Source organism: Martes martes, assembly GCF_963455335.1.
Source record: "Martes martes genome assembly, chromosome: 8".
NCBI classification, from domain to species: Eukaryota; Metazoa; Chordata; class Mammalia; order Carnivora; family Mustelidae; genus Martes; species Martes martes.
The window spans coordinates 105,172,418-105,198,269 of NC_137895.1; the positions used below are offsets into that span (position 1 = coordinate 105,172,418).

Below are 25,852 nucleotides of genomic sequence, written 5' to 3' on the forward strand. Positions count from 1 at the left end.
ATGCAGAAGGTATTGAGTGCTTCGTTCCTAGGTACTGCTGCGTAATATTCTGCATATTGTTGGTTGACATCTGGGTTGCTTCCACTTTGGAGCTGTTATGAACACAATGCTGCTCTGAACAGTTGTGTATAATTTTTTTTGCACTAATAGGTTTTTAGTTCTCTTGGGGGTATACCTAGGAGTAGAATTGCTGAGTCATATGGTAACTCTGTATGTAACATTTTTTTTTTAAATTTTTATTTATTTGACAGACAGAGATCACAAGCACACAGAGAGGCAGGCAGAGAGAAGGAGGGGAAGCAGGCTCTCCGCCGAGCGGAGAGCCCGATGTGGGGCTCAATCCCAGGACCTTGGGATCATGACCTGAGCTGAAGGCAGAGGCTTTAACCCACTGAGCCACCCAGGCGCCCCTGTGTTTAACATTTTGAGAAACTGCCCATCTCTTTTCCAAATCAGCTGCGTGGTTCTACGTTCCCAACAGCTGTGTCAGTTTCCCGTGTCAGTGCTTGTTGTTTTCCTTTCCTGAAAATAGCCAGCCTGATTGGTGAGAAATGGTATCACATGGCGGTTTTGATTTGCATTTCCCTAGTGATTAATGATACTGAGCTAACCAGTCAGTAGTTTTCTTTTTTTTTTTTTTAAAGATTTTATTTATTATTTTTTGACAGAGAGAGATCCCAGTAGACAGAGGCAGACAGAGGCAGAGAAAGAGAGAGAGGGAAGCAGGCTCCCTGCCGAGCAGAGAGCCCGATGCGGGACTCGATCCCAGGACTCTGAGATCATGACCTGAGCCGAAGGCAGCGGCTCAACCCACTGAGCCACCCAGGCGCCCCAGTCAGTAGTTTTCTAATAACCCATCGTATGTTATGGACTGTGAGTGAGCAGAGTAGTTTATTAATGAGGGTCGGTTTCTGAAGGAAACACATTCACCTTATATATTTAGGATCTTAGAGCTATAACAGACTTTAGAGATCATCCCAGGTCAATGGGTGCATTTTTTTTTTTTTTAATTTGACAGAGATCACAAGCAGGCAGAGAAACAGGTGGGGGGGGTGGGGTGGGAAGCAGGCTCCTGGCTGAGCAGAGAGCCCGATGAGGGGCTCGATCCCAGGACCCCGGGATCATGACCTGAGCTGAAGGCAGAGGCTTTAACCGACTGAGCCACCCAGGCGCCCCAATGGGTGCATTTTTAAAGATGGAGGCAGTGAACACTAGAGATTAAACATCTGGTGGAAGCATCTTAATTAATTATTTATTTATTTTCTATTATTTTTTAATTTACATATTTATTTTTTTTTTAAGTAAGCTCTGTACCCAACGTGGGTCTTGAACTCACAACCCTGAGATCAAAATTCACGTGCTCTACTCACTGAGCCAGCCAGGTGCCCCTGCATCTTAGCTAATGGCAACACTAGGACAAAAAACAGGGTCCCCGACGTCTGACCTCACAGGCTTCTACCTACCATGTTACCCCCGACAGTGGGGAAGGAGTTACTCAAGCTGCCCACCCTTTCTGCCACAGAAAGTACCAGCTACAGCGCATCGTGAATGTGGAGAAGCGCCAGGACCAGCTACGCGGGGGTCGCTACCTCCTGGAGCTTGAGCTGCTGGAACAAGGCCAGCGCCCTGTGCGGCTCTCCGAGTATGTGTCTACACGAGGCTGGCAGGGCATCGATCCAGCTGGTGGGGAAGAGGTCGAGGCCCGGAACCTGCAGGGCCTGGTTTGGGGCTCAAACAACCGCCGGAGACATATCTTGAATGTCCGGGCCCCGGAGCCCAAACTGTGTTGGCCCCAGGGCTTCTCCTGGAATCACCGAGCCGTGGTCCACTTCGTTGTGCCTGGTGAGCCTCAAGCTGAGCCCGGCCATTATCAGCAGAGAGGGGATCCTAAAAGTCACCGTGAGCACCCAGGTCTCTGCTCACTGGTGTGATCTCACGAGAACCCGTGGGAGAGGCCACTCGACAGTCGAGGACCTGAGGTCACATGGCTGAGTGTTGTGGTTGGCAAAGATGCCGACTAGTAGTGCTCCCTGTTGCTCCAGATTTCAGGGTGGGGTGTGATCATGGCCACGTCATTGTACCGGGGCATGCAACTGCTCTGGGAACAAGACATAGAGTGGCTTAGCTGGTATCTGTAGTGAGAAAGGGGAGCAGGGAACAGACAGGAGAGCAAGGGTGCTACCAGGATGGGCAGATAACGGGGTTTGAGTGTGAGAGCACAGTCAGGTTACTGCGAGAGAGCTGAGGACGAGCCCCTGTCCCAGGCCTTCCCATGGGACCCTGCCTGGAGGCTCTGTGGGAGGCAGGGTGCACAGGCCACTTTCATGGGTCAGCTCCCCCTCTGCCTCCGTCTCCACCTCCCCGCTGCATTGCCGATGGGTCTGTAGTGGCAGAGGTCCACTGGGGCCCTGACTTGTGCAGGAGCTGGCAGTGGGGCTGCCATTCTCGGTGTTACCGCTTCTTTCTCCCTTTTGCCCACTGTGGTAGTAAAGAACCAGGCACGCTGGGTGCAGCAGTTCATCAGAGACATGGAAAAGCTGTTCCAGGCCACCGGCGACCCACACTTCAATATCATCATCACTGACTATAGCAGTGAGGACATGGACGTCGAGATGGCCCTAAAGAGGTCCAAGCTGCGGAGGTGAGGGGGCTCCCCGGCTGGAGCCCAGCCTGAACCACCCACTTTCTAGAGTCCCAGGACTGCTGGGTGCTGGGCAGAGCCTGAAGTCCCCAGCTGGCTTTCCTGAGTCCCAGTGTCTGACTTTCTCCAGACGACTCACCTGCGTATGATCCCACCCTAGGAGCCACATCACCTTCCTCCGGGCCCACCGGTGTCCTCCAGGGACCACTGCCGCCGAGCCTTATACTCTGCCCTCTTTCCTCTCCTCTCCCTACAGCTACCAGTACATGAAGCTGAGTGGAAACTTCGAGCGCTCGGCTGGGCTTCAGGCTGGCATAGACCTGGTGAAGGTAATATCCTGGGAGGGGCCTGGGAGACACGGTTACAGACTGGTTAAGAGATGGAGACATCTGGGATATGTGAGGCGGTCAGCCCCTCAGGGAGGAAGGAATGAGGACACGGGAGGTTCCTCTCTATTCTGCTGCAGGGCGGGTGCTGGGTGAGACAGCAAATGACAGTGGAGCATTTGTCTGGAGGCCTTGCGGTCCAGAAAGGATGAAGGAGAGGTGTCAGAATTCATTCTCTGACTCTTGAGAACTGTGTACTTGGTGCCCAGTACTGTGGAAGTCTGCCCAACAGTTTGGTGGAAGTTTGTCCAGCATTTGAATGGGAAGGAGCCTGAGGATTGTCCTCGGGAGTGGCCTGACCCCCAGCCCCGGTCTGTGGGGTCTGCTGAGCCTCCCCCATCTGTCCTCAGGACCCGCACAGCATCATCTTCCTCTGTGACCTCCACATCCACTTCCCACCTGGAGTCATCGATACCATCCGGAAGCACTGTGTGGAGGGCAAGATGGCCTTCGCCCCCATGGTGATGAGGCTGCATTGTGGGGCCACCCCCCAGTGGCCTGAGGGTGAGCCCTGCCTTGGGCTAGGGTGGGTAGGTGAGCCCTCTCTGGCCTTGGTTCTTTATCCCAGAGCTAGAAACATCCATGTCTACCATGGCGGTCTCCCTCCTGCTCCTCCTGCCCACTGGACAGCCCACCGGAGAGGTGCCGGAGGGCTGTGCTCAGCCGCCACGGCAGCAGTGATGAACATTTCCTCCCCATCTTCCCTTCTTTCAGTCGTCAGATACCTACTCTGTGCCAGATTCTGTGCCCTCTGCAGATAGAGAAACAGGAAGATAGGCTGCCTGCTTCTGGGAGGAAAACAGACAAGGAAAGCATGTTCGGCTGTGTCTTCAGTGGCTGCCGTTGTGAGATCCTGTTTTAGGGCCTGTAGTCACACCCCCTGTAGGGCCGCAGCTTCTCTCGGACCCTGGATCTGAGTGTGGGCAGGGACTTGTTCGCATGAGACAGTTTTCTGCGTCAGGCACCTATGTCCCCTGTCTTTCAGAGAAGGCTCTGGGAATGCAGCCCAGCAGCCTTCCTTGCTTCCTCCTGGCCCCTGGCTCATCTCACGGGGGGCTTCTTGTCTGGCCACAGGTTACTGGGAGGTGAATGGGTTTGGACTGCTCGGCATCTACAAGTCAGACCTGGACAGAATCGGCGGCATGAACACCAAGGAATTCCGAGACCGCTGGGGCGGGGAAGACTGGGAGCTGCTGGACCGGTGACAGGGGGAGGAGGGTGTCTGAGAGGGACTGCGGGGAGAGAACAGGGCTAGATCAGCTGAGGCTAGGGCCATGGGGCAGCAGATTCCTGATCTCTGGGCTCAGAGGAAGCCTTGCCACTTGCCAGGGGTCCTATTACTTGCCTAGCCAAGACTCAGTCTCTGTGTCTATTAGAAGGGGGATGATACTGCCTCCACCTGTGTCACAGGGTTGGCGTGGAGATGAGAGTGCATGGTGAGCTGTCAGGGTAAAGTAGAAGCTCGAGAGCTGTGTGCATGTAAATGCTGATGCTCTCAGCCTGGGTGTTCTCCGTGTTGGAGCCTTCCTCTTCTTTACCACTGCCCGGCAGGGAAGCTGAGGCTGGGGAATGGACAGGAGAGACAGATGAAGGGTCAGAAAAGACTTGGGGCCAGCATAAGAGACATTAAGGCCATTAAAGGGCAGTAAGATAATCCAGGAGGTCCTGGGGTCCTGGAAGCCTGGGAGAAGGGAGTTTCAGGGAGCAAGAAATAGTCCCTGGGAAGAAGAAAGGAGAACATGGGACAGGCCACAGACTTGGGAGGCAGCGGCAGGGTTGAAGCAGGCACAGGTGGGCCAGGACCCCACTGTAGGGTGGTGAGGGAGCGGAAGCTGTGTTAGTAGGAGAGTCCTCTTTCAAGAAATTTGCATTTAAAAAAAAAATTGCTGCCACGAGAGGTGCCTGGCTGGCTCAGTAGAGAGAGCACGCAGCTCTTGATCTCGGGGTCGTGAGTTCGAGCCCCACATTGGGGGTAGAGGTTTTTTAATAAATAAAAGTTACAGAAGAAAGAAATTTGTTGCCAAGAGAAGGGGAGGGAAAGAGGATGATACCTTGAGATTTGGATTGAAGGGAGGAGGCGGAGGAGAGAAAGGGAGAGAGACATCAAAGGAAGAAAGGACCGGGGTTGGCTGTGCATCACTCTCTCTCTAAAGGAGAAAAAGACTGGCAGACTGAGACTCTGAAAGGTGACATGCTTTACAAGGTATGGGGCTGGGATTCAGACGTAGGCTGGCTGGCTCCCAACTGCAGCCTCCTCCCATGCCCTGTGGGGAGGAAACAGAGGAAAACAGGGACCGGGGGGTGACGTAGGCACAGGAGGTGGGGTCCTCAGGGGCCTGGGCCTCTCCCCACTTGCCTCCTGTGATTCTGTTGCTCACCCCTCCCCTCCCCCATTCAGGATCCTCCAAGCGGGCCTGGAAGTGGAACGTCTCTCCCTCAGGAATTTCTTCCATCACTTCCATTCCAAGCGAGGCATGTGGAACCGCCGCCAGATGAAGATGCCGTGATCCCGAGGGGCGGCCCGCTGGACTGACTGCTTCCTGCTCCTTGACTTGTGCTGGCTCCCCAGTGCCCCTGCTCGCCGCTGGGGTTGGGGGAGGGGGGCAGAAGCCATGGCTGAGCCCCGAGAGGCCTCAGAGCTAACACCATCACCACCCAGAGCTGTTGCCTCACGCAGACAGCTGCCAAGGCCCCTCTCTCTACCCTCGGGGCCTCTGAAGGGAGGACCTTGGGAGAGGGACCAGGAGGGGCCTTTCACTCAGTTGACAGAGATGGACTGGCTCCTGGGAAGGGCAGCACAGGGCAGTCAAGGAAGGAAAGACCTGTTTGAGCGCTGCTGACCTATCTGTGAGGTGCATTCCAGCACCCCCCACCAGGCTCCTCCTGGGGAGCAGTGACCATGACCTGGAAACTCTTCTCTTGGACATATTCTATTGGGGTTTTTATTTTTTCTAACAGAAAACCAAAACCATACCTGCCAGACTCAGCCTTGACTGTGAGAGAGGGATGGAGTCATGCATTTAGGGCACGTCCCCACTTGCATACCTCAGACCCACTTCTGTGTAGCGCAGCGTGTTGCTCAGTCCTTGGTCTGGCAGCTGATTTATAACCAGAGGAGCTGGCACAGCGTGGATCCGTTCTCAGCTCTACCCGGGCTGTGCCTTCCAGAGACACGCACATCTCTCCCAGGGAGCCACAGAACAGCTGGCCGCCAATTAGGGCATTAACCTTCTCCTCTGGGCAGTGCTAACTCCAGCCCAGCACAGACCGGCATCATCATGGTGCCTCGGTGGGGTCGGGAGACAGAGGGCTGGTGGACCGTGGGCTCGTCATTCCTGGGTGTCTGGCGTAGAGGCGGTGCCAGACCGGCACGGTGGAGGAGGAGGGAAGAGAAGCCCCCGGCCTGGCCTGCCTGCAGGCTGAAGCTTTGGGAAGAACGAGAAGCAGAGAGGAAAGAGGGCAGAGATGTAGCAAAGCCCTGGGCTTAGACGGGAAGAGGGGTTGGGCATCCAGCAGGAAGGGGAGAAAGGGAAGTGGAAAATGGGGAGTTCCCCACAGTCCTGCTCCCGAACAGACTTGGCCTCCTTCGGGGAGATCCCCAGCCCTGGCCTGCCGGGAAGAAGAGGAAGGGGTGTGGACAAGGTGGAGGAACAGGGACCAGGGTGGGGAGGGGCAGGACCATGGGCTTGGGGAGGTAAGGGCATCGCCCTGAGATCTCTTCCTCAATTGGAGAGGAGTGGGACCAGGAGGAGCTGAAAAGTGGAGCCATTTCAGGAAGCTAGCCCTTGGCCTTTGTAGTCTCTGGCTGCCCTTTCTCACACCTGCCGATCACACACTTAGTCTTGCACTAAAAGTCCTCAGGTGCCTTTGGGGCTGGGGATTTTTCTGCCGCTGCTGCTGCCTCTGCCGCCGCCGCCGCTGATTTGACCAGTGGTGCGTTGGAAACTGGCTCTGGCACTCCAGTGTCCATGGAAGGAGGGGAGCCTGGGGCTCGCTGCTGTGAGGAAGCACTCGTGGGGGTGCCGCGGGGTGCAGGAGGCCAGGCCGCTGAGCCCAGGCTCCATGCTGTGGTAGAGTCCTAGTCACAGCCTTCAGAGCTCCAGTGTCTACCTGGTGGGCCCTGCATTCACCAAGAGCACACGCTTGGCATTTAGGAGAATCAAGCCTTGAGAACCTTCTGGAGGTTGAAGAGAGTTTCATCCCCCTCTAAAAAGTCAGGAAGGACAAAACTTTCCAATTAATGGGCTGTGGCTTCTGGATGCCATTCCTGCCCCTTGGGCCCTGGCTTTTCACACGGCCCTTGCTCAGGCCACTGCCTTTGGGAAAGGGCTATATGGACTAGGTAGAGCTCCAGTTAGCTGGCTGGGCGGGCAGCTTGCTTTCTGGGGCCACCCTTGGGCGTGGCACTGGTAGGCCTGAGCCAACCGAGACAGCTCAGCTGCCTCCATGCTTTTAAAGACAGGAGCCAGCCCCACCTGCCCTGCCCTCCCCTGCCCTGCCACGACCCCCTCTGACTCTGGCCAGTGCCTTTCCTTCAATGTTTGTTACCTCCACACCATCTGCCTTAAGGGGGAGGGCCCCTACTCTGTAGGGAAATGTGTCGGGTTGGGGGGAGGGAGGGAAGTGATTAAATACAGCATCTTCTTAGAAAACCAAGTGGCTCATGTATTCTTCTTATCGCCCATCAAGATGGGAGAGGGCTGGGCTGAGGGGCTAGGGTGCACATCTCCGCCCTTCAGTCGTCAGGACGCTCCCACACAACCCTCCACTGCTCACCATCAGTTTGGTCTTGCCCTGTGGGGAGCTGCCTGAGTTCACTGTCCGAGAGCAGACTGGGCATTTTCTGCTCAGCAGGTTAGTGGGAGATTGGTGGTTTTAGTAGAGAAGGGCTACCCTGGGGGATGTCCCTCTGGATGGACGCCCTGGGGGAACGAAGGCTAGATGCAGGCCAAGATGGCTTGGCGAGCGGTGGTAAAGTAGCAGACACTCTAAAAATCATTCCTGTGTGAGCTAGGGATGCCCGGTTGGGTCTTTACAGGTACAAATTTACCTTCCTCATTCTATTTGGCTAAGGCAAAGATCAAAGTGAGTTTGTATGCCTTAAGTACATGCCTAAGGGAAGGTGCTAATTTGAAAGCTATAACAGGTTTTCAAAAAGGATTGTGCATAAACATGGATCAATCCAGAACTAACTAATCTGCCATTGATGTAGCAGATGGTAATTAGCCCAAGGTATGTGGGGCCAGAAAACCTGACTCAGAGCAGGACCCAGAGGAGAGGGAGTCAAGCTCTTTCCAGAACACAGCTGGAGAGGGCATCCAGAGACCAGCCCGGAGGCATAAAGATTGACTCAGTGCATTTGCAGAAAACTTTATAGATAGAGATCATTCCATTTTACAAAAAGGGAGAACCGGGCCTGGAGCAGAGTGAATGGATAGGATGGAGGAAAGGAATGAGGTGGAGTGAGAAGTCCTGAAGCTGGGCAGGCTTGGCCTTAGGTAGATAAGCCTCAGGTGCAGGAGATACTACCAGAAAGAAAGGTCGGCAGTACCCCATTCTGAGCTCAGGACTCTAGCCTAAGATGGGATTCACTCAGACCAGTGAAATAGCACATCTTCATTCAGATGCACTGGGTGGGGAGCAAGGGCATCTCCACTGCCCTTCTCAAGCTCTCCCAGGGGCTGTGGAAAGGGCCCCTCAGCCTAGCAGAGCGGGTAGGAGAGAGGCCGAAGCTGTTCCAGACCTAGGACCTGTAGGGGGAAGCAGAGACGAGACGGTGAGGAGGGCAGGCCAGACCAGGGGTCCTCAGACTTTACTGTGCACACAATTCCCCTAGCAAACTTTTCCAAACACAGGCGCCCATTCAGGAGATCTGAAGTGGGGCTGGAGATCCCATGTGTCCTGCAACCTTCCAGCGGGTGTTGCTGCTGGTCCATGGACCCCAGTTTGAGCAACAGGGACTGCTGGGCAGTGCCAGAGAGGGATCCCATACGGCATCTTTCCTCTTGCCAGAGGGGCAGAGCCAAACACTAACCACACGGCCTCCCACCCATCCCAGGCTCTAGAAAAACCCCAGCTTGACCGCTGAGGAAGAGTCCCCTGTTAGCAGCAGGAGGGGCCTTTCTAGGCCCTAATCCACGTGCTTCTCTCAGACCCCCTCCTTGCCTCAGATCTATCTTTTCCCTGTTGCTTGCAAAGATCTCGCTCTTACCCCAAATCCCCAGAGCTGGGAGAAGGGTCACTTGGAGCCCTTGGACCCGGGGGGGCCTCCCCTCCTCCCTCACCTGGGTCCCAAGGCTGTGTTCAGAGAGGATTCCTTGAGGTCCTGGCAGCCAGGGAGCCCGTCTTGTGCACCCCGAAGGCTGTAATGAAGACATTGATGACGACCGTGATGGCGACCAGGCTGGTGGCCGTGTTGTTGAGCTGGTTAAGCTGGCCCTGATTTCCTACCTCATTGAGGTTCAGCCGTGCTGCGGACCAAGTGGAGAGCTAAGGGTCAGTGTGGGTTCACAGCCCGAAACCTCCCCTGCAGCATCCACTAGAGGCCAGAGAAAGTCTGGCACCGTGGAGATCCATGTGGCAGAAAGCAAGGGAGGTGGTAGGCATTGGGCTGTGCCTCCTTCCCCCTCACTGGGATTTGGAAACTTCCACCAGGTCTTACGAGTGGGATGCATGCTCACACTAAGGGCCATAAGGACCTCTGCCACAAGTAAGTGAAGAATTCGTTTGGCAGGTATCGTGGAGGGACCACTATGTGGGAGACCAGGAGGCAGGACAGGACCTGCTCTCACTGTGTAGGAGTTGTTAGCTGGGCGTTTGTAGCTGTGGAGGGCTACCACCAGCTTAGCCAATGGTTGAGATGTTGGCATGCCAGAGTAGGGGGGGCCTCAGGGAGGCAGTCGGGGATTTTCTTCCGACCAGGGGGCCCCGAGGCCCCCTCCAGGCCTGGGATCCTCACCAATGACCACGAGGAGGATTCCGATGACCACCTGCAGGAGCAGAGAGACGCTGATGAGGGTGACGAGGGCGGTGTAGTAATGGGAGGCCGGTCCCTGCTCCAGCACCGCTTTCAGCCGTGTGGCATTGGACATGAAGAGGGCCACGTCCAGCATGCTCTCTGCCATGCTCTTCTTGGTGGCATAGTGGTTCAGGTTGATGGGCTGGCTCCTCCGGGGGTTGGGGTTCCCAGGCTGTAACAGAGAAAGCACAGGCTGACCCAGGAGTCTCCCGCAGGGAAGCAGCTGAGAGATTGGAAAGAGAGGAGAGGTTCTCAAGCTTTCTCTTAACTGGGTGGGAAACTGAGGACAAGTAATACCCTGCTCAGTTCTGCGGCCTGAAAGAGTGAGGAGATGGACTAGAAAGCCCTTAAGGTGGGGCGCCTGGGTGGCTCAGTGGGTTAAGCCTCTGCCTTCGGCTCAGGTCATGGTCTCAGGGTCCTGGGATCAAGCCCCGCATCGGGCTCTCTGCTCAGCAGGGAGCCTGCTTCTCCCTCTTTCTCTGCCTGCCTCTCTGCCTACTTGTGATCTCTCTCTCTCTGTCAAATAAATAAAATCTTAAAAAAAAAAAAAAAAAAGAAAGAAAGCCCTTAAGGACCTTTGAACGTTGAAATGATGGTATGTTGTCATTTATGGTTCCCAAGGGTCTCCCCACTTCTATCTGAGGAAGGGTGAGGGGCGGTGGGGAGTTCTCAGCTGCTTCTGAGACGTCGCACCCTCATTTCATTGTCTATTTTGTCCGAGCCGGGCACTCAGGCCCCTCTCTTTCCCTCCGAGAGGAAGGCATCTCGAAAACGATTGGAGGAGCTCTGAGGCTTGCGTGGAATGGGAAAGGCACCTCTTCTCACAAAATGCTGTGGCCCCCAGGGAGGGTGCACGGCTTAGCAAATGGGTCATGAGCTGTATTTGGGTCCCACTCAACTCTGTGGCCAAGGGGGCTGAGGCCACAGCTGTGCTCGTCAGAATGCATGTCTAGTGGTGTGTACGGACACGCATGGCAATGCGTACTAGTGAAAAGAGCCTCACTTAATTTGGTTTTTGTTTTTTATTTTTAATTTTTTTGCTAGGATTTATTGACACATAATTTACCCTTGATGTGACTTTGAAAAATAAAACAAAGCTCATGTTCTCAAGATGTCGCCCACTGTGAAAGATGGAGTAAAAAAAGGCAGAACATATGGATTGAGCCTCAGGGTTGGGCCCAGAAATTCAGACGGGTTACTGCAGGCAATCTGTGGTTGCTTGAGAACACTTGGGTACGTTTTAGGGAGATTAATTTAGGAGTGGTACCCAGGGTGGATTGGCCTGGGAGGGCCCGGAAGCAGGGAGACCCACTGAAAGATTATGGTCTGATTTGGGGTCCTGGTGACAAGGAACTGAACCAGAGCAAGTGAGAGAGGAGAGGAAAGGGGGGGTTTGGAAGATGTCACAGCCTGGAGGTAGGGAAACTGACCCGAAGATGACATCAGAGGTGATCTATTGAGTGTGTGTGTTGGGGGGGTGGATGGATGGGTAGTTGGGTGGATGGGGCAGGTCTCAGAGTGTTCTGGAAGCTCCTTCTGGATGCTGGACTTGTCTGGAGCCAGCTGGCCTGGTTGGTTAGGACCAGGGATGCCAAGACCAGGCCTCAAAGCTACAGCCTGTGGCTCTGGCCCATTTGGTACAGGTCTGTTCAAGTGTCAAAAGACACTTACTAAGTGACAGAGTCTGTGGAGCAGTCCCAGGCCTCTCCACTGTTCAAAGTGCTTCTGACTGGGGAACAACTGTGAGCGGCCTTCCCAGCCCATGGATTTTCCTGTGGGCCATGTCTACTCCTCCTCTCCTTATCCCACCCTCCAGGGTGCCCGGTAGCCACAAGCTTTGCACTTTCTGCTCCCTCCGCAGCTGGCTCTCAGTTTGAGATCTGAGAAACTTCGAAATTACTGCGAAAGCCTCAAAGGAGACCCCCTTCTTTTAAAATTGCCTATGAACGCAGTGGACAAAAGCTTAAACCCAACTCGCTCTAGTGCTGTGTCCTGAGCTTTGCCCAAAAAGTGGGTGAGGGGGTTGGGGGATAGAAGGAGTGGTTTACTTGGGGACACAAAGATCTCCCCAAGCTTTAACAAAAAATACTGCTATCTCTAAGTCTTCACAGAGCTGCGAGGCTTCTGTGGTTAAATGGCTCTAAGAAAGCCATTTCACAGAGGATGTATGAGTCACAGTGAGCAGAAGAGGGTGCAGGCCTATCTTTCCCCCCTAACGTAGGGCCTGCTTTTCTTTTGAGGTGTGCTAATTCCGGGCTACTTTCTACCTAAGGATGCTTTTCCAGTGTCTGTTCGGGTGGCGTGGGCACGTCTGCAGGGTGCCCCCGGAAGCCCCAGAAGGCTCCACATGGTGGCGTACGAGGTCCAGAGAAGTTCCTGGAGGCACCCCGGCCGCGCCGGCACCGGGACGGTGTTTCTCCCCTGAGGAATCCGCAGGCAGCGCGGGACCCGCCCGGAGCCTGGAGCCCTCGGAGGCCCAGTACGGGGGGAGCCGGGTTCACAAGTCTGGATGGGCCAACCCCAAAGCCACTAAACACGTGTGTCAAATGAGAGCTCAAGGAAAGACCAATACTGACAGGGCCCGGGTGGGATGGGATGGGATGGGGTGGGGTGGGGTGGGAGGAGCACAGATTATCCCTCCCCCCACTCCCCACCCCCGCCCCCCAGAGGGACCTCTAGCCCAAGCTGCAGCCTGAGGGATGGTGTGAGAGGGGAGTAGCTTTGAGACTCTGGAAAAGTTGCTTTGAAAAGGGTCCCCTCAAGGTAACATCTTTAAAAAGCAGGACAAGGTTTTTCTTAATCCTTCTTGGCTGGTTCAGGTGCGGAGGCAGAGGAATGGATGAAATGACCTGACGGCCCTCCCTTACAGTTTGAGGATTCAACTGGATGAACCCCCGAATCCTGCGGGACGCCACCCTTTTTTCCCACAGCCCGGAGTCCAGGAGCAACCCCGCGAAGGGTCAGGGTTAAAGAGGAGGGTGGGGGTGATGCAGGGCGGCCTGGCCGCTGCCCGAGGAGCTGGCCCTTTAAGGCCGGGCCCAGGCTGGCTGGGAACAAAGACCCGGGAATGTGGGCTGGGCCGGCCTGCAGAGCCATCCAGCGTGAGTCATTTATATTTCTTGGGACTTGGGAATCCCTGGCTCTTGCCTCCTCCGTCCTCTGGCCCTAGCCCTACCCCCCTCCCCGCTGGCCCCCTGCTGCAACCTGCAAGGCCCGGCTGCCCCGGAGCTCCTGGCCCCTTTCCTCTGGCTCCTCAGAGCAGGGCCAGGGCCTGGGGGTTAGGGCTCTCGGCCTTGGGGCCCAGTTCTGCCTCGAGGCTTGGCACTTTGGGCCTCAGTTTCCGCATCTATGACAGAAGAGGAAAATCCCATCTCTGGAGCTGGGAGGCTATGGGGAGACAGAACTCATTCCATCTTTGTTTCTTCCCAAAGAAAAGAGAACTCCAAGCTTTTCTCATGTTTTCCTTTGGTCTGAAAAATGTCAGTGACTTTCAGTAACCCTCTCAGTATCTTCTGTCTTATTCCAGCCCACCCCACTCAACCCGAGGACAGCAGCAGACCGAACCAGAGATTACAAAGTCCCTGCTTAAAATGCAGATACTGTGGAAAAGGCAACCCATCAGAATCAGGCCAGTCAATGACACCTGAACCCAGGAGAATGGGGGTTGGTAGGAAGTTGGAACAGGGGTGGGTGTGGGGACAGATGGGGTTAGATCCAGAGTCCCATGCTGGAGCACCACGGGGGTCTGGGCACCGAGAGGACATGGATTTGCTGACCCAGGTGGGATGGAGCAGGGGGGCTTGGGGGACAGCCCAGATCCACTCCATAGTTTTCCCAGTTTGCCCCCTTCCTGGGCCTGTCCCAGCACAATCACTTCCTCTGTCTTGCTTGTCCTCCCCTCTTGTTTCCACTCGGACTATCCTGCTTGTCTTGCCAGGTCCAGCTCCTGAGGCTGGTGTGGATTCCAGCCCTGGAAGTCACCGACCTCTCCATTGTTCTGCCAGACAATTATGGGTCCCTTCATCCTTGTTGACCTATCTTTTTGTTTCTTTACAAAACTTGAGTTGGATAGGAAAGGAAGGCCTGTTTTAACAGAGAAGTAAACAAACTTTTACATTGTTCATTGACGTTATGGTCAGTGGGGACCACGGGCTCCAAGAGATCATTCTGTCCTTTCATAGAAACAAGATTTCAAAGGGGTAAGTAACTGTCCTACCACAAAGCCATGGAATGTTTGGGACCTGGAGCCTGAGGCAGGCAGGGAGTGCCCTGCAGGGAAGGAGCAGGCCGGGAGGTAGGGCCTTGTGGCAGCCAGGAGAGTATCGCAGAGGGCACCCTGGCCCCGGGTTCAAATCCTGGTGCTACTACAAGCTGGAGGTACGAGCGAGCCAATCGCCGCCATGGGGCGGCTTTTTTCCATCTGTGAGATGAGGAGGGTTAGAATACGCAATTTCTTGGGTCCCTCTGAACCCAGAGTGATGTGGGAGTGGGGAAGCCCCCAGTCTGAGAGTCTCAGGGGTTGAGGCCATTCCCCCGAGAGAGAGGCAGAGGTCAGGCAGCTGTGGAGCAAGGCCCAGAGGCAGCCAATGAGTCACTTTGCCCCAGGCAGCTCAAGGGCACTGGTGACCGGCCAGTGAGTCATTAGTGTCAGCCCTGAGAAAAGCCGTATGCATGTCTCATCTCCTTGTGTATCCGCTCATACTCAACGCTACAGACAAAAGAGGCCCAGAGGAGCCCTTGCCCGTTGGCCCTTCTGTTGGTTTCAAAAGGACTGACCGTCCAGAAAGGCCAGGCCTCTCCTGAAAAGCAGATGGGAATGAGCCAGAAGGCTGGTTTGGGAAAGAGCGGATGCCGGCCCAGGAAGAATGATCTGCTTAAACATTTGGCTTGGGTGGCCTACTACGCCAGTTTGCTTTAAATTAGATGCCCAAGATCCCTAATCCTCTGTCAGAATTAAGTTTGAGAGGGTGCCTCGTGTCCTTCTTAACTGTGCACAAACTCAGTTCCCCGGGGGACCCTAGTTGTTCCCACTGACAGAGGGCTTACCTCGCGCCTGGGAGAAGGTTGAACATGGGACATGAGTCATCTTACTGAGTCCTCACGAGAACCCCGGGAAGCTGGGGAGGGCATGATCGGTGTAGTTGAAAACTGGAGGCTCAGAGAGCCCAAGTAACTTGCACAAGGTCACACAGCACAGTTTGTGTCCCCGTTTTCTATGTGCCAGATCCTATACTGTGAATCCTTCCTCCAGCACCTCCCAGAAGTTGAAGGCATATTCCCTAACTCCAAGGAGTTTAGGATGGAAAGATAAAAGATGTGTATGAAGAGGAAAAAAGACAACTTGTCCATAAGGATACACACCCTTAGCAAGTGAGACTTGCCTTTCAGCTTTCTTGAACCTACAGTGTCCCTGAGCCTTTGCCCAGTGCGGCAGAAGTCAAAAGGCTTGGGTTCAAACTGGCAAGAGGTGACCCAGGCAGGGGGTAAGGTAGGGTTGAGAGAGAGAGATTTGCACCCATGCCTTTTTAATTCTGAACCATTTGCATGAACTATCGAACAAATAATAATAAATTTAAGACAAAAACGAATGTTCACCCTAACAAGGCCAATGGTTAAAACAAAGGGGAAGCTTCTCCCTCTGTGGAATGGGAGTAATGTCTGCCCTGTTTAGCACAAAGCTGCTGTCTTTTTAACAATTTTCACATCAGTGAGATAAAGTGGGTGAGTGGGCTTTGAAACTCGTAGTCAAATAGGAGATGGGAGAGAAATCTCTCCCACTCAGGATTACACTTGCACCTGTGGGCCTAGAGGCGTTTTCAATAATATGTTGTGACTCAAGGCTTGTCCCAGCCCAAATTTCGAAGGAAGGCATCAGTCTTCTTCCCAGCCACCCCTAAGGTCTTTGAAATGCCTCTCTCTGCCCACTTGGCAACCTCTGTCACTCTGTCACCTCAGCAAGCCTCACCTTCCAGCTGCCCCAGGCCCATCCATCTGGGAGGGGAATTCTCAGACAAGTCCACCCCCACTGGGTCTTTGGGGTCTCTGCTGGGACTCAGTGGGGCAGGCCCTCGCCGCTGGCCTCCATCTACGGCTCTCTCTAGCCTGGTGGCCTGCTCCTCCTCCCACCCCCAGGAGGGGACAGAGAGCTAACCCTTACTTATGACCGATCACTTGGCTGGCCTGCCGGTGCCAGGCACAGTGATGTTCAGCAGCCCTGGGCCACACCAGATTACTCACTGTTCCCTGAACACACCCCACCCTTCCCGGCCTGCTCCTGCTCAGCTCTGGGACGTAAGGCCTTTCTTTCCCATGCCCTCTCCACCCAAGCCTCCCCTCCCTTCTAGAACCTGTCCCTGGGCACGCTCTACCCAGACCCTGGACAAAGGCTGGCCTGCTCCGTACTGGCCTAGGCTTTGTTTAGACCTTTCTAGATGGCTCCTCTGGCCACCTACTTTACTGTAGGGATTTCATCTTAGGTATACCTGGGTCTCCCCAGGGCCTAACTCCGTGACTTGCCTGCATTCAATGCACAATAAAGGATGATAACATTGAATTTTTATTTGAAAGAGTTTGTTTTTTTTTTTCCTAAAAGGTAAAAAAGAAAGGCTTTTTGAGGGTGGGATTTCATGCACAGTGACTTCTGGGCAGGGAGGGCAGAGGAGTAAGTGTTTGCACAGTGAATCTGCCTTTAAAAGAAAAGCCCCCAATCCAGGGATAGCCCTTTCCCCCAGGCTGGTATCTGGCCTCAGGGAGTGAATGACTCAGATTGGAAGCTGCCACTGATATTCAGGCCAAAACTGCTAAAGCCCAGACCCCTGAGGCCTTGGTCTGGGGCAAGTGCTCTGACCACGGGCGTCCTGTGCCAAGAGCAGTGGCTCTCACTCTTAAAAATCAACAGTCTCTTAAACTACCTCGGGTGGGGTGTCTTTTGCGTGCTATTCCGGTAATAATAATAATAATACCCAACTGACCCAGAAATCTCCTCCAAGCCTTGGGCGCAGGCTTGCTGAGAAGCTCCAGCCCTTGGCCCAGGCTGCAAACCCGGGCTTTAGAGCCCAAACACTGTCCACGTGGGCAGAGCACCCCCCCCCTCGCCCCTGGCTCTGCAGTACCACTGTTGACCACAGGGGCCCCCCTCCAGGAAATAGCTCAAGGAGTCCCAGGCTAGCTCCACCTGCCAGGGGCCAGGAGCCCAAGTGCTTTTTGATCCCTCTATGAGTTCAGGAGGTGACAGGGTTGCTTTCTAACAAAAGGGGGCTATATATAAAAGGAAGAGACTGTGCGGGGAGGGACAGGAAGGCACAGAGGTTGTGATAGGAACCCCATGGGTCCTGTTTGCTCTTTCTTAGTAAGAAGTCACCTTGTCAGAGGCTTTCAGGAAACACTGTCATCTCAGTTAGGGTCCAAAGTTAATCATGGCTTTGCCACATAGAAATTTCCAAAGAATTCTTCTGCTCTCTCCCAATACCCCCAACGAGAGTACTTCCTGAATTAGCACCTCGCTCTGGGGCTTCCAGATATTTGCTCTAGGCCCTACTTTGACTTTGGGGCTCTCCGCAGCATTCCCCAGGCTTACCCCGCCCCTCTGCACTCCCTGTAAGCCTCTTCATCTTTCAAGGGCCAACAAATCGAGCTGAAATGTAAACAATAATAACGATAATGCTGTGGGCCAGACATGACCCCCATGACATGGGTGGGAATAGTCCCGTTTTACAGGTGAAGTCACTGAGACTGCCACTGAGGTGAGTCAACAGATACTACGTACGGGATGGTCCTATGGTCAAAATCCTAAAGCGATATTCTCTCTTCTGTACGGGTGGTTCTTTCAGGGTGGTCCCTGGGGAAGCAGCAGCAGCAGTGCCTGGGAACTTATGACAAATGCAAATTCTTGGGGTCCAGTCCAGACCGACTGAATCAGAAACTCGGGGGCGGAACCCAGCAATCTGTATTTTCAAGGGATTTCCCCCCTCGAGCTCAGGCTGGATGGTCACTGGTCTACACCGTGCTGCCGATGTTTTTACTGTCTTCTAAGCTCGGTGCGGGACTCTTCGGTACTGATTCTGTCACTGAATTCTTTTTTTTTTTTTTTTTTAAGATTTTATTTTGATTTATTTGAGAGAGAGACAGAGAGAGAGCACACAAGCAGGTGGAGGGGCAGAGGGAGAAGCAGACTCCCCGCCAAGTAGGGAGCTGGATGCGGGACTCGATCCCACGACCCTGAGACCATGTCTGAGCCGAAGGCAGACGCCTAACTGACTGAGCCATCCAGGCACCCCTGCCACTGAATTCTTTTAACAGTACCTATTTTACAGAGGAAAAAATCGAGACTCGGAACGATTCAGTGACTTTCCCTGGGCTCACCGAGCCATTAAGTTTTAGAGCTGGGATTTGAACCCAGGCAGGCTCTGGAGTCTAGGTGCTTACCCGAGACAGCAATCTCTGGCAGTATTGGCCCTATAAACCTCTCAAGAGTGACACTGAAGTATGTAGACATACTTCACTGCTGCCCAGTCGCTGTTCCTCCTGAGCCCGTTTATAAGAGTCTGATACGTTTACCCTTAAGTTCCCTTTATGTCTTCACTCAGTAACATTTATCGAGCCTTTCCTGGTCTTGTAGAACCTTGGATTTTGTGGTGGGTCCTATATCTGGTTGGGAAGCCTAAACACAGGTAAGTGAAAAATGGCTTTCAGAACCATGAATCCTAAAGCAAAATATCAACGTTCCACATGATGGTGTATGTGCGGTTGTTTTTTTTTTTTAAGATTTTATTTATTTATTTGTCAGAGAGAGAGAGAGCGCACAGGCAGACAGAGTGGCAAGCAGAGGCAGAGGGTGAAGCAGGCTCCCCGCCGAGCAAGGAGCCCGATGTGGGACTCGATCCCAGGACACTGGGATCATGACCTGAGCCGAAGGCAGCCGCCCAAGCAACTGAGCCCGTGTCCCTGTGTGTGCGTTTTTAAGGTCCTCACTAGATTACACATTTTAAAAAAAGATTTTATTTATTTTTTGAGAGAGAGAGAGAGAGCACAAACAGGGAGAGGGGCAGAGGTAGAAGGGAGAAGCAGCCTTCCCACTGAGCAGGGAGCCTGACTTGGGGCTCGATCCCAGGACCCCGGGATCATGACCTGAGCCGAAGGCAGACGCTGAATCGACAGAGCCACCCAGGCGCCCCTGTCCCCACTAGATGATGAACTTCCCAAAGGTGAGGATGATTTCCTTGGGCTTTCAGGGGATTAGAGTCAGAAGCAGTAAAAGCTGTGCCTACAATCTGGCGACAGTCCAGGTGAGGAGACCTCATGAAGCAGATCCTATCTGACACCGAGGTGGGAAAAGGGAAGGTGGTGCCTTTCCCACCCCACCCAGGCCTGCCGGGAGAGCCTGCCAAGATTCCTACTCAGTTCAGTTCAACAAACATGTTTTCAGCCCCTATCACGTGCCAGGCATCTAGGACACAGGAGAAATCCCTGTCTTCCCTGTATCCCTGTTCTCCTAATCCTTAAAATGATAGGGCTTAGCAGAGAGTAAAGTGTATAAAGGCGGTGTGGGGTGGGGGGCGCGGTGGCAGGGAAGCCAGGAGATAAAAAGACCTTTTCAACCCCACCCCAGCAGATCAACGTCATGGGAACGAGGACTCAATCTGTCTTGTTCCCAGCTGTATCCCGAGCCTGGCACCTAGCCCCGCGTGCCAAATGAACAAATGATGCTCTTGTCACCCCTGTCTTCATTCAATGGGGCTTGAGAGGCAGAAGCATGGCAAATTGTGCTCCACGGGTCTCTCTCTTCTTTGGAGCCCCTTATATGGGCATGTTGATTCCTGACCCCTCTCTGTCCTCCCTACAACTTTAGCGTACACCCGTGTGTGTGTGTGTGTGTGTGTGTGTGTGTGTGTGTGTGTGTGTGTGTGTGTCTGCTGTCCCTGTGGTTGCAGTGTCTGGGTCCTGGCATAGATGAGACCAGCTGCTCACAAGGAACGATGCTGTTACACTCCCTACAGCCCCAGAGGCAGATGGGATCAGCATATAGACAGGAGTCCCCAGAGCAGAGCCCTAGGGACCCCAGCCAGGGTGGAATCCACCATCAGGGGTCTGCCAGCCCTGCGTCACTACAGCCTGATGGCTTCAGCCAGTCCAAAGAGGTCTCCCAGCCTTCTGGGAGACCTGCAGCCTGAGCCCCCAGGAAGCCCCGCTCTGCCGCTCAGGCTCTGCAGGTGCAACAGACCCTGCCTGACTTCTCATACCTGCTCTCCCTTCCATCCTCAAGATCTGAATGTAGAAGGGAGGAGCCAACATCACACATTCTCACCATTCCCAGCTCCCGCACTCTGAGCGACAGTTCGAACACCAGGGGCCAGGGGCTGGGGAAGTGGAGGTTGAGCACATGGTTGGCTTTGAGCTTGGAGCAGAATGGAGCCTGGCTGACATTTCTTCTCTCCGTGGCCTGGGGCCAGTTGTGCCACCTCCCCATTTCTCCAGCTTCCTCCTTTGGAGAACGAGAGGATCCCCACCTCCTCCCTCATTGTGATGACCTAGCTCCTGGTCCGGTCTATAGACATGGAAGGAACAAACTTCTGCCAAACTCTGCCAAACCCTTAGCAAAAACATCCAGTGGGTCCAGGCCAGTTCTCACCCTGCCCTCAGGCATTCTCTAGAAGTAGGTCCACTGTGGGTGCTGACAGATTAAACAGCCCAAATCCCAGAAGTTTTGCAGATTTATGGCCTCCCTCCTAAGAGCTGCATCTGTTCATAACTCACCGTGTTCCAGTCACTCTTTTGAGTGTTTCTAAGCATCTTCTCCCTTCTCATAGAAGCCTTATGGGAGAAGCACGGGCTCGGAGGGATTAAGTCACATGGAGTCACACAGCTAGAGAGAGTGGAGCCCAAATTTGAACCCAGGTCCGTCTGAGGCCAGAGCTCTAACTCTTAAACACTGTGTTGCTCTGTGAGCTTCTGCTTAGCTTTGGAAGGCCAGATCGCTGAGGAAACTTTTTCCTCTGGTGCCTGACACAGCAGTAGTGTGTGCTGGGGCAAGGAGGAAGAAGAAAGGAAGGAGGAAGGGAGGGATGGCAGGAGGAAAGACAGGCTGGCCGGGTAGCCCTGCCCTGAGCTGCTGGCCGGGACCCATCCTGGAAGGGCCCTTTCAGAGCCTGGGGCAATGCCCCAGGGCAATGAGGCAGCCGCTGGGTCACTGCTGTGCCCTCAGTCCCTTTCTAAAAATACAAAGGGCACAGGCTGTTCAAGGCTACCAAACAGATATCTAGTTGCTCTCTGGGGTCAGTCGTATACGGGCTTGATCCTGCCACCCGGCACCTGCTTCCTCTGGGCCCCCTGCCGGAGAGCCGACCCCGGTCATCCCTGGGGCTGTTTACTGCAAGACAAAGTCCAGTTCTGCCGCCTAGGCCCCGCCCAGCCTCACCCCTGGTGGATGGTGGGGCACCGGGACACTTATGGTGTCTTTTCCCCTCAGCCCAATAGAGCAATCACTTTGTTGCTGGGGTTCCTTTCCTATGGCCATCAGATAGAGGGGCAATCAGTCTCTCTGGCCCCTTTGGGATTGGAGAGAAGCTGGATTCCAGGATAAGGATAGTGGCCTCTGATAACCCCTGGAGTCAGGCTTCAGCACTGCCCCTCCCTCACTATGGGACCCGGGACCTCCGTTAGCCACCTGTGAAAAACGGGCATCACATGATCACAAAACAGTGCTAGCATTATCAGATTTTTAGGTGAATCTGAGAAGCTATGGACTAAATGGGAACAGTGTACTCTCTAGTATTCTCTCCCTTTTTGCTTTCTCTGTATTTTAAACTTTTTCCTCAATGAGCCTCAGCGAACAATAAAAGAGAATGAACAATGAGTAATAAAAGAAAAAAATGTTAAAACAACCACCACATCACTGGTGTTGAAGTGTTTGTCCCGACTTATAGGACAGTTTGAGGATAATGTTTATGAAAGTGGCTTGCAGACTTTGAAGTGCTTTGCAAGTGTCTGGGGTTTTTAATATAATCACACCCGCAGGCACTTTGGAACAGCAAAGGTGGGTAGGGGATAATTTGCCTCCACCTCCGCACCAGGAGACGCTGTATCTGAGAAGTCCCGCTCTGGACCTCGTGGGCTCTAGCCTCACTATGTAGGAAAGGAAGTCAGTGATTGTCCATGGGACTTCTCACCTTGGGGGAGGGTCTGGCCAAGGGATGTAACCACCAGGCCTGCTCAGAGCATGAGTCAGCACATTGATTGAGCACCCACTGTATGCAGTGCCCCGTACTCTGTACTGACTAGATAGCTCTGTTTGCTCTCCAGTCAGTCAGCAAACACTTACTAAGTGAGCATCCATCCACTGGGGGCAAGTCAGAGCACAGAGGTCGTACTGTGGAAATGACTAATCCCAACAGGGAGTTTGTGATCAATTGTAGAGAGCGATGGGTGCCATGTGAGATATGGACAAAGTGGGAAAGTAGGAGAGCATCCATTGGGGAGGTCAGAGGAGACCTCATGGGCTTCAATGCCATCTCAGCTGGACCTTGAAGGATAAGAAGAATCCTTCAGAATGTTCTTCCTCTGGTAATCACGGAGTCTGTCTTAGGAACCAGTACCCTAATGGGAGGGGCTCATAGACACATGATAAAAGGTTGCCAAATGGGTATAATGTAACCCACAGTAATTTGTAGGGCCCAGTACAGAATGAACATATGGGATCCCAAGTTCAAAATTATTGAGAATTTCAAGATGGCGACAGCAGAGCACTACACCAGGTGGGGACCCTTCTGAGCAGGTCCTATGAAGCCAGGCCAGCCTCTTAGTAAGTGTGGGAGAAAAGCACGAAAGATTTCTTGTTGCCATGAGGACCACAGGCCTTGGGAAACCCAGTGACTGCTTCACTGTTTGCATCTTGGGTCAAGGTTGACCTCCAAAAGGTGAGGTAACCGAACCTGATCTGGTTCTGTACTTACCTCTTCCCTTTGGCGGCCAGTGCAGGGTTCTGCCTCTTAAATAATGGTGCCCAAAAGCCCAGGGCTGTTGGCTCCTTTCCCAAGAGCCAGGATTGTGGAGCAGCAAAGAACACAAATTCAGATGCCTTCAGCGGTAAAAGTGGGGGCAAATGCTTCTCACTGGCAAGTGCCAGCCCCACCTAAAGGCATTCAACCTCAAACCATGCACATGTCCCTCTGCCAACAGGACAGCCCTATGGCCCGCCCTCTCATTTTATAAATGGAGAAACTGAAGACCAGAGCAAAGAAGGGACTTGTCCAAGGTCCCATAACTAGACGGTGCTGAAATTGGAACACAGGTTTCCCTAACTCCCATTAGGGACCCTCTACCGGCCAGGTGCCTTTCTGTGCTCTCTGCACAGGACTAGGATTGCGGGGTGCTGTGCTCTGCAGTGGTCTTCAGATCTCTAGAATGATGCAGTTCTCTAGGCTCTCACAGCATGGGGAGGAGTTGAGGTCTGGCTGGGTGATGTGCCTCTGACCTACCTCTATGCCTATAACTCTTATTCATAAGCAGGTGGTAGAATCGCCAGTGACGGGGAGGTGCCTGTGCCAATGCCTGGGGAAAACAAGGCCAAAGGAGTACAGTAGGTACCCGGGGTGGGGGCACAGATTCCCATCCCGCTACAAACAACCTAGCAGGTGAGGAGGCTCGACCTTCCTGTGGGGTATCTTTGTCAGGGTTAAAGGGTGTTGGAGCCCTGACCTGGGTCAACAACAAGACTAGGAGAGGCAGGAATCGAGACTCAGGAGACCAGGGAGGACTGTGCACAGGGAGTTGGGATCCCACTGGAAGCTGTCCCCTCTGCGGGCAGCGGGTGTGGGAGCCCTAGGGAATGCAGACAGGCTGAACCCACAGCGAAGCCCCCTCGGTAGGAACCACTCCAGTTATTAATTTGCAGCTCAAAGTACCCTGAGGGTGTCAAATATTTACATTGTATGGGACAGAATGTTTACACATGTGTAATCTTACAGGATTTCCACAGCTGCCTAAGGACATGAGTTGAGGCTGCACATTAGGGACGAGCTAAGTGAGCCCCAGAGGAGGGAAGCCGCTTTCCTAAGGCTATAACTGGGATGGGAAGTCTGAGTCTGAAGCTCTGGGATCTGGCCTCTAGCTACTCTCCATCCCTCACCTCTTTCCAGTGCTACAGGTTATCCTCCCATTCTCTATGCCTTTGTGGAGGGGGTAGCAAGAGAGTCCGATACATTAGAGGCAGACACAGATTTGTAGAGTAGTGACTGAACATCTTGTCCCCACTGTTTGAAATGTCCTCTGCTCCCCTCCTTGGTATTGACCCAATGAGCTCTTGCTTCCATCAGGGATGTTATTTCTAACATAAGGCCTTTGATGACACCTTCCCTCTGATGACTTTTCTGTTCTCTCATTGGACTGTGAAGTCCTTCAGGGCGGGGACTTGGCACGGAGCTGGCACTTTTGACAAGTACAAGTTGTTTAGTTTATGAAGGGGGGATGGGTGGTATGACCTGCCAGGCCCACCGTTTGGACATAAAATTGCAAAGCGAGCACAGTCTGTTCCCCAAACCAAGACACTGTAAAGACAACCCGACTTGGTCATTGCACACATGCTAAATGCAACAGGGCTCCCCTTTAAAAAATCCTGAGCTGTGACGTCCCCAAGATGGTGATCTAGGTTGTTCCCGACTTCACTCCCTCTCCCAAGAAGAACAGCTAACAATTATTCAAGAATAAGACACTGCCGAGAGGATTCGAGACCATGGGGTAGGTCTGAAACACCCCCTTGCACCACAGAGACCAAGACAGACTACACCGGAAGGATGGATGTTAGCTGAGCCTATTGTGGTGGTCATCTCCCAAGGTATATAAATCAAGCCATCGTGTCATATGCCTTGAACTTATACAATGAGGTATGTCAAGTATTTCTCAATAAAACTGGGTGGTGGTGGGGAACAGGGACTTAGACGCACAGAGGTAAGATGGCCATGCAAAGACAGAGGCAGAGATCGGACTTACACCATCCCAAACCAAAGAAAGCCAAAGATTGTCAGCATCCACTGGACAATACAAGAAGTAAGGGAAGAGTCTTCCCTAAAGCCTTTGGGTGGGAGCAAGCCCCACCGACACCTTGATTTTGGACTTTTAGCCTCCATTTTAAGTAAAATTAAATTAAATTATCTTCCTGGGGAAAAAAATCCTGGTATGCGAACAGCCAAATTAATTTACGAGAGAACAAAATGGGGGAGGGGGATTCATATTGTGAATGGATTCCCAAAGACTCCTTTCAATAGCACCCTTGATGAATAATTTTCTTTCTTTTTTAAAAAAGATTTTATTTATTTATTTGAGAGAGAGAGAGAGAGAATGGGGAGAGGGGCAGAGGGAGAGGGAGAGGGACAAGAAGACTCCACATTGATTGTGAGCCCAAAGGGGGACCCAATCTCCCAACCCTGAGATCATGACCTGAGCTGAAACCAAGAGTCCACTGTTTGACCAGCTGAACCACCCAGGTGCCCCAAATATTTTTCTAATCTTAGATGGAGAAAAGCCTTCATAAGCATGACAGGAAACCCAGAAACCATAAAGGATAAATAAATTTGACTGCATAAAATTAAAACTATTGGAATGCCTAATAATAATAATAAAAATGGTATATATGACTTTAGTGCTTATTTCACGCAAGCACTAGGATGAACACTTTATATGCCTGCACTCATTTCATTCTTGTAACAACCTCATGAGCTAAGTGCTGTTCTGATTCCTCAGTTTACAGACATGGAGCAAGAGGTTGAGTAATGAGACTATGGTCATTTGGCTCGTTTGTTGGCGACGAAGCTGGAG

At 53.1% G+C, this 25,852-nt stretch overlaps 2 protein-coding genes across 3 annotated transcripts in view; one reads left to right on the top strand and one right to left on the bottom strand.

Moving 5' to 3' along the window:
* The window catches only part of B4GALNT3 (beta-1,4-N-acetyl-galactosaminyltransferase 3), a gene marked incomplete at both ends in the record, with an annotated part of 28,124 nt that extends 22,590 nt beyond the window's left edge, over positions 1–5,534 (top strand). Inside the window, 6 exon segments of the mRNA XM_080810291.1 lie at positions 1,523–1,842; positions 2,488–2,641; positions 2,898–2,970; positions 3,378–3,531; positions 4,102–4,228; positions 5,426–5,534. Coding sequence (XP_080666417.1) covers positions 1,523–1,842; positions 2,488–2,641; positions 2,898–2,970; positions 3,378–3,531; positions 4,102–4,228; positions 5,426–5,534 — 937 coding nt within the window.
* Positions 5,535–8,382: 2,848 nt separating this feature from the next.
* Positions 8,383–25,852, bottom strand: part of NINJ2 (ninjurin 2) — a 78,954-nt gene continuing 61,484 nt past the window's right edge. For both annotated transcript variants that reach the window (XM_080811350.1, XM_080811349.1), the window contains exons 2-4: positions 9,986–10,217; positions 9,312–9,497; positions 8,383–8,777 (exon numbers count right to left, since the gene is read on the bottom strand). In XM_080811350.1, the coding sequence (XP_080667476.1) occupies positions 9,331–9,497; positions 9,986–10,217 (399 nt within the window). In that variant the 3' untranslated portion in view covers positions 8,383–8,777; positions 9,312–9,330. The remainder of the gene's footprint in view (positions 8,778–9,311; positions 9,498–9,985; positions 10,218–25,852) is intronic.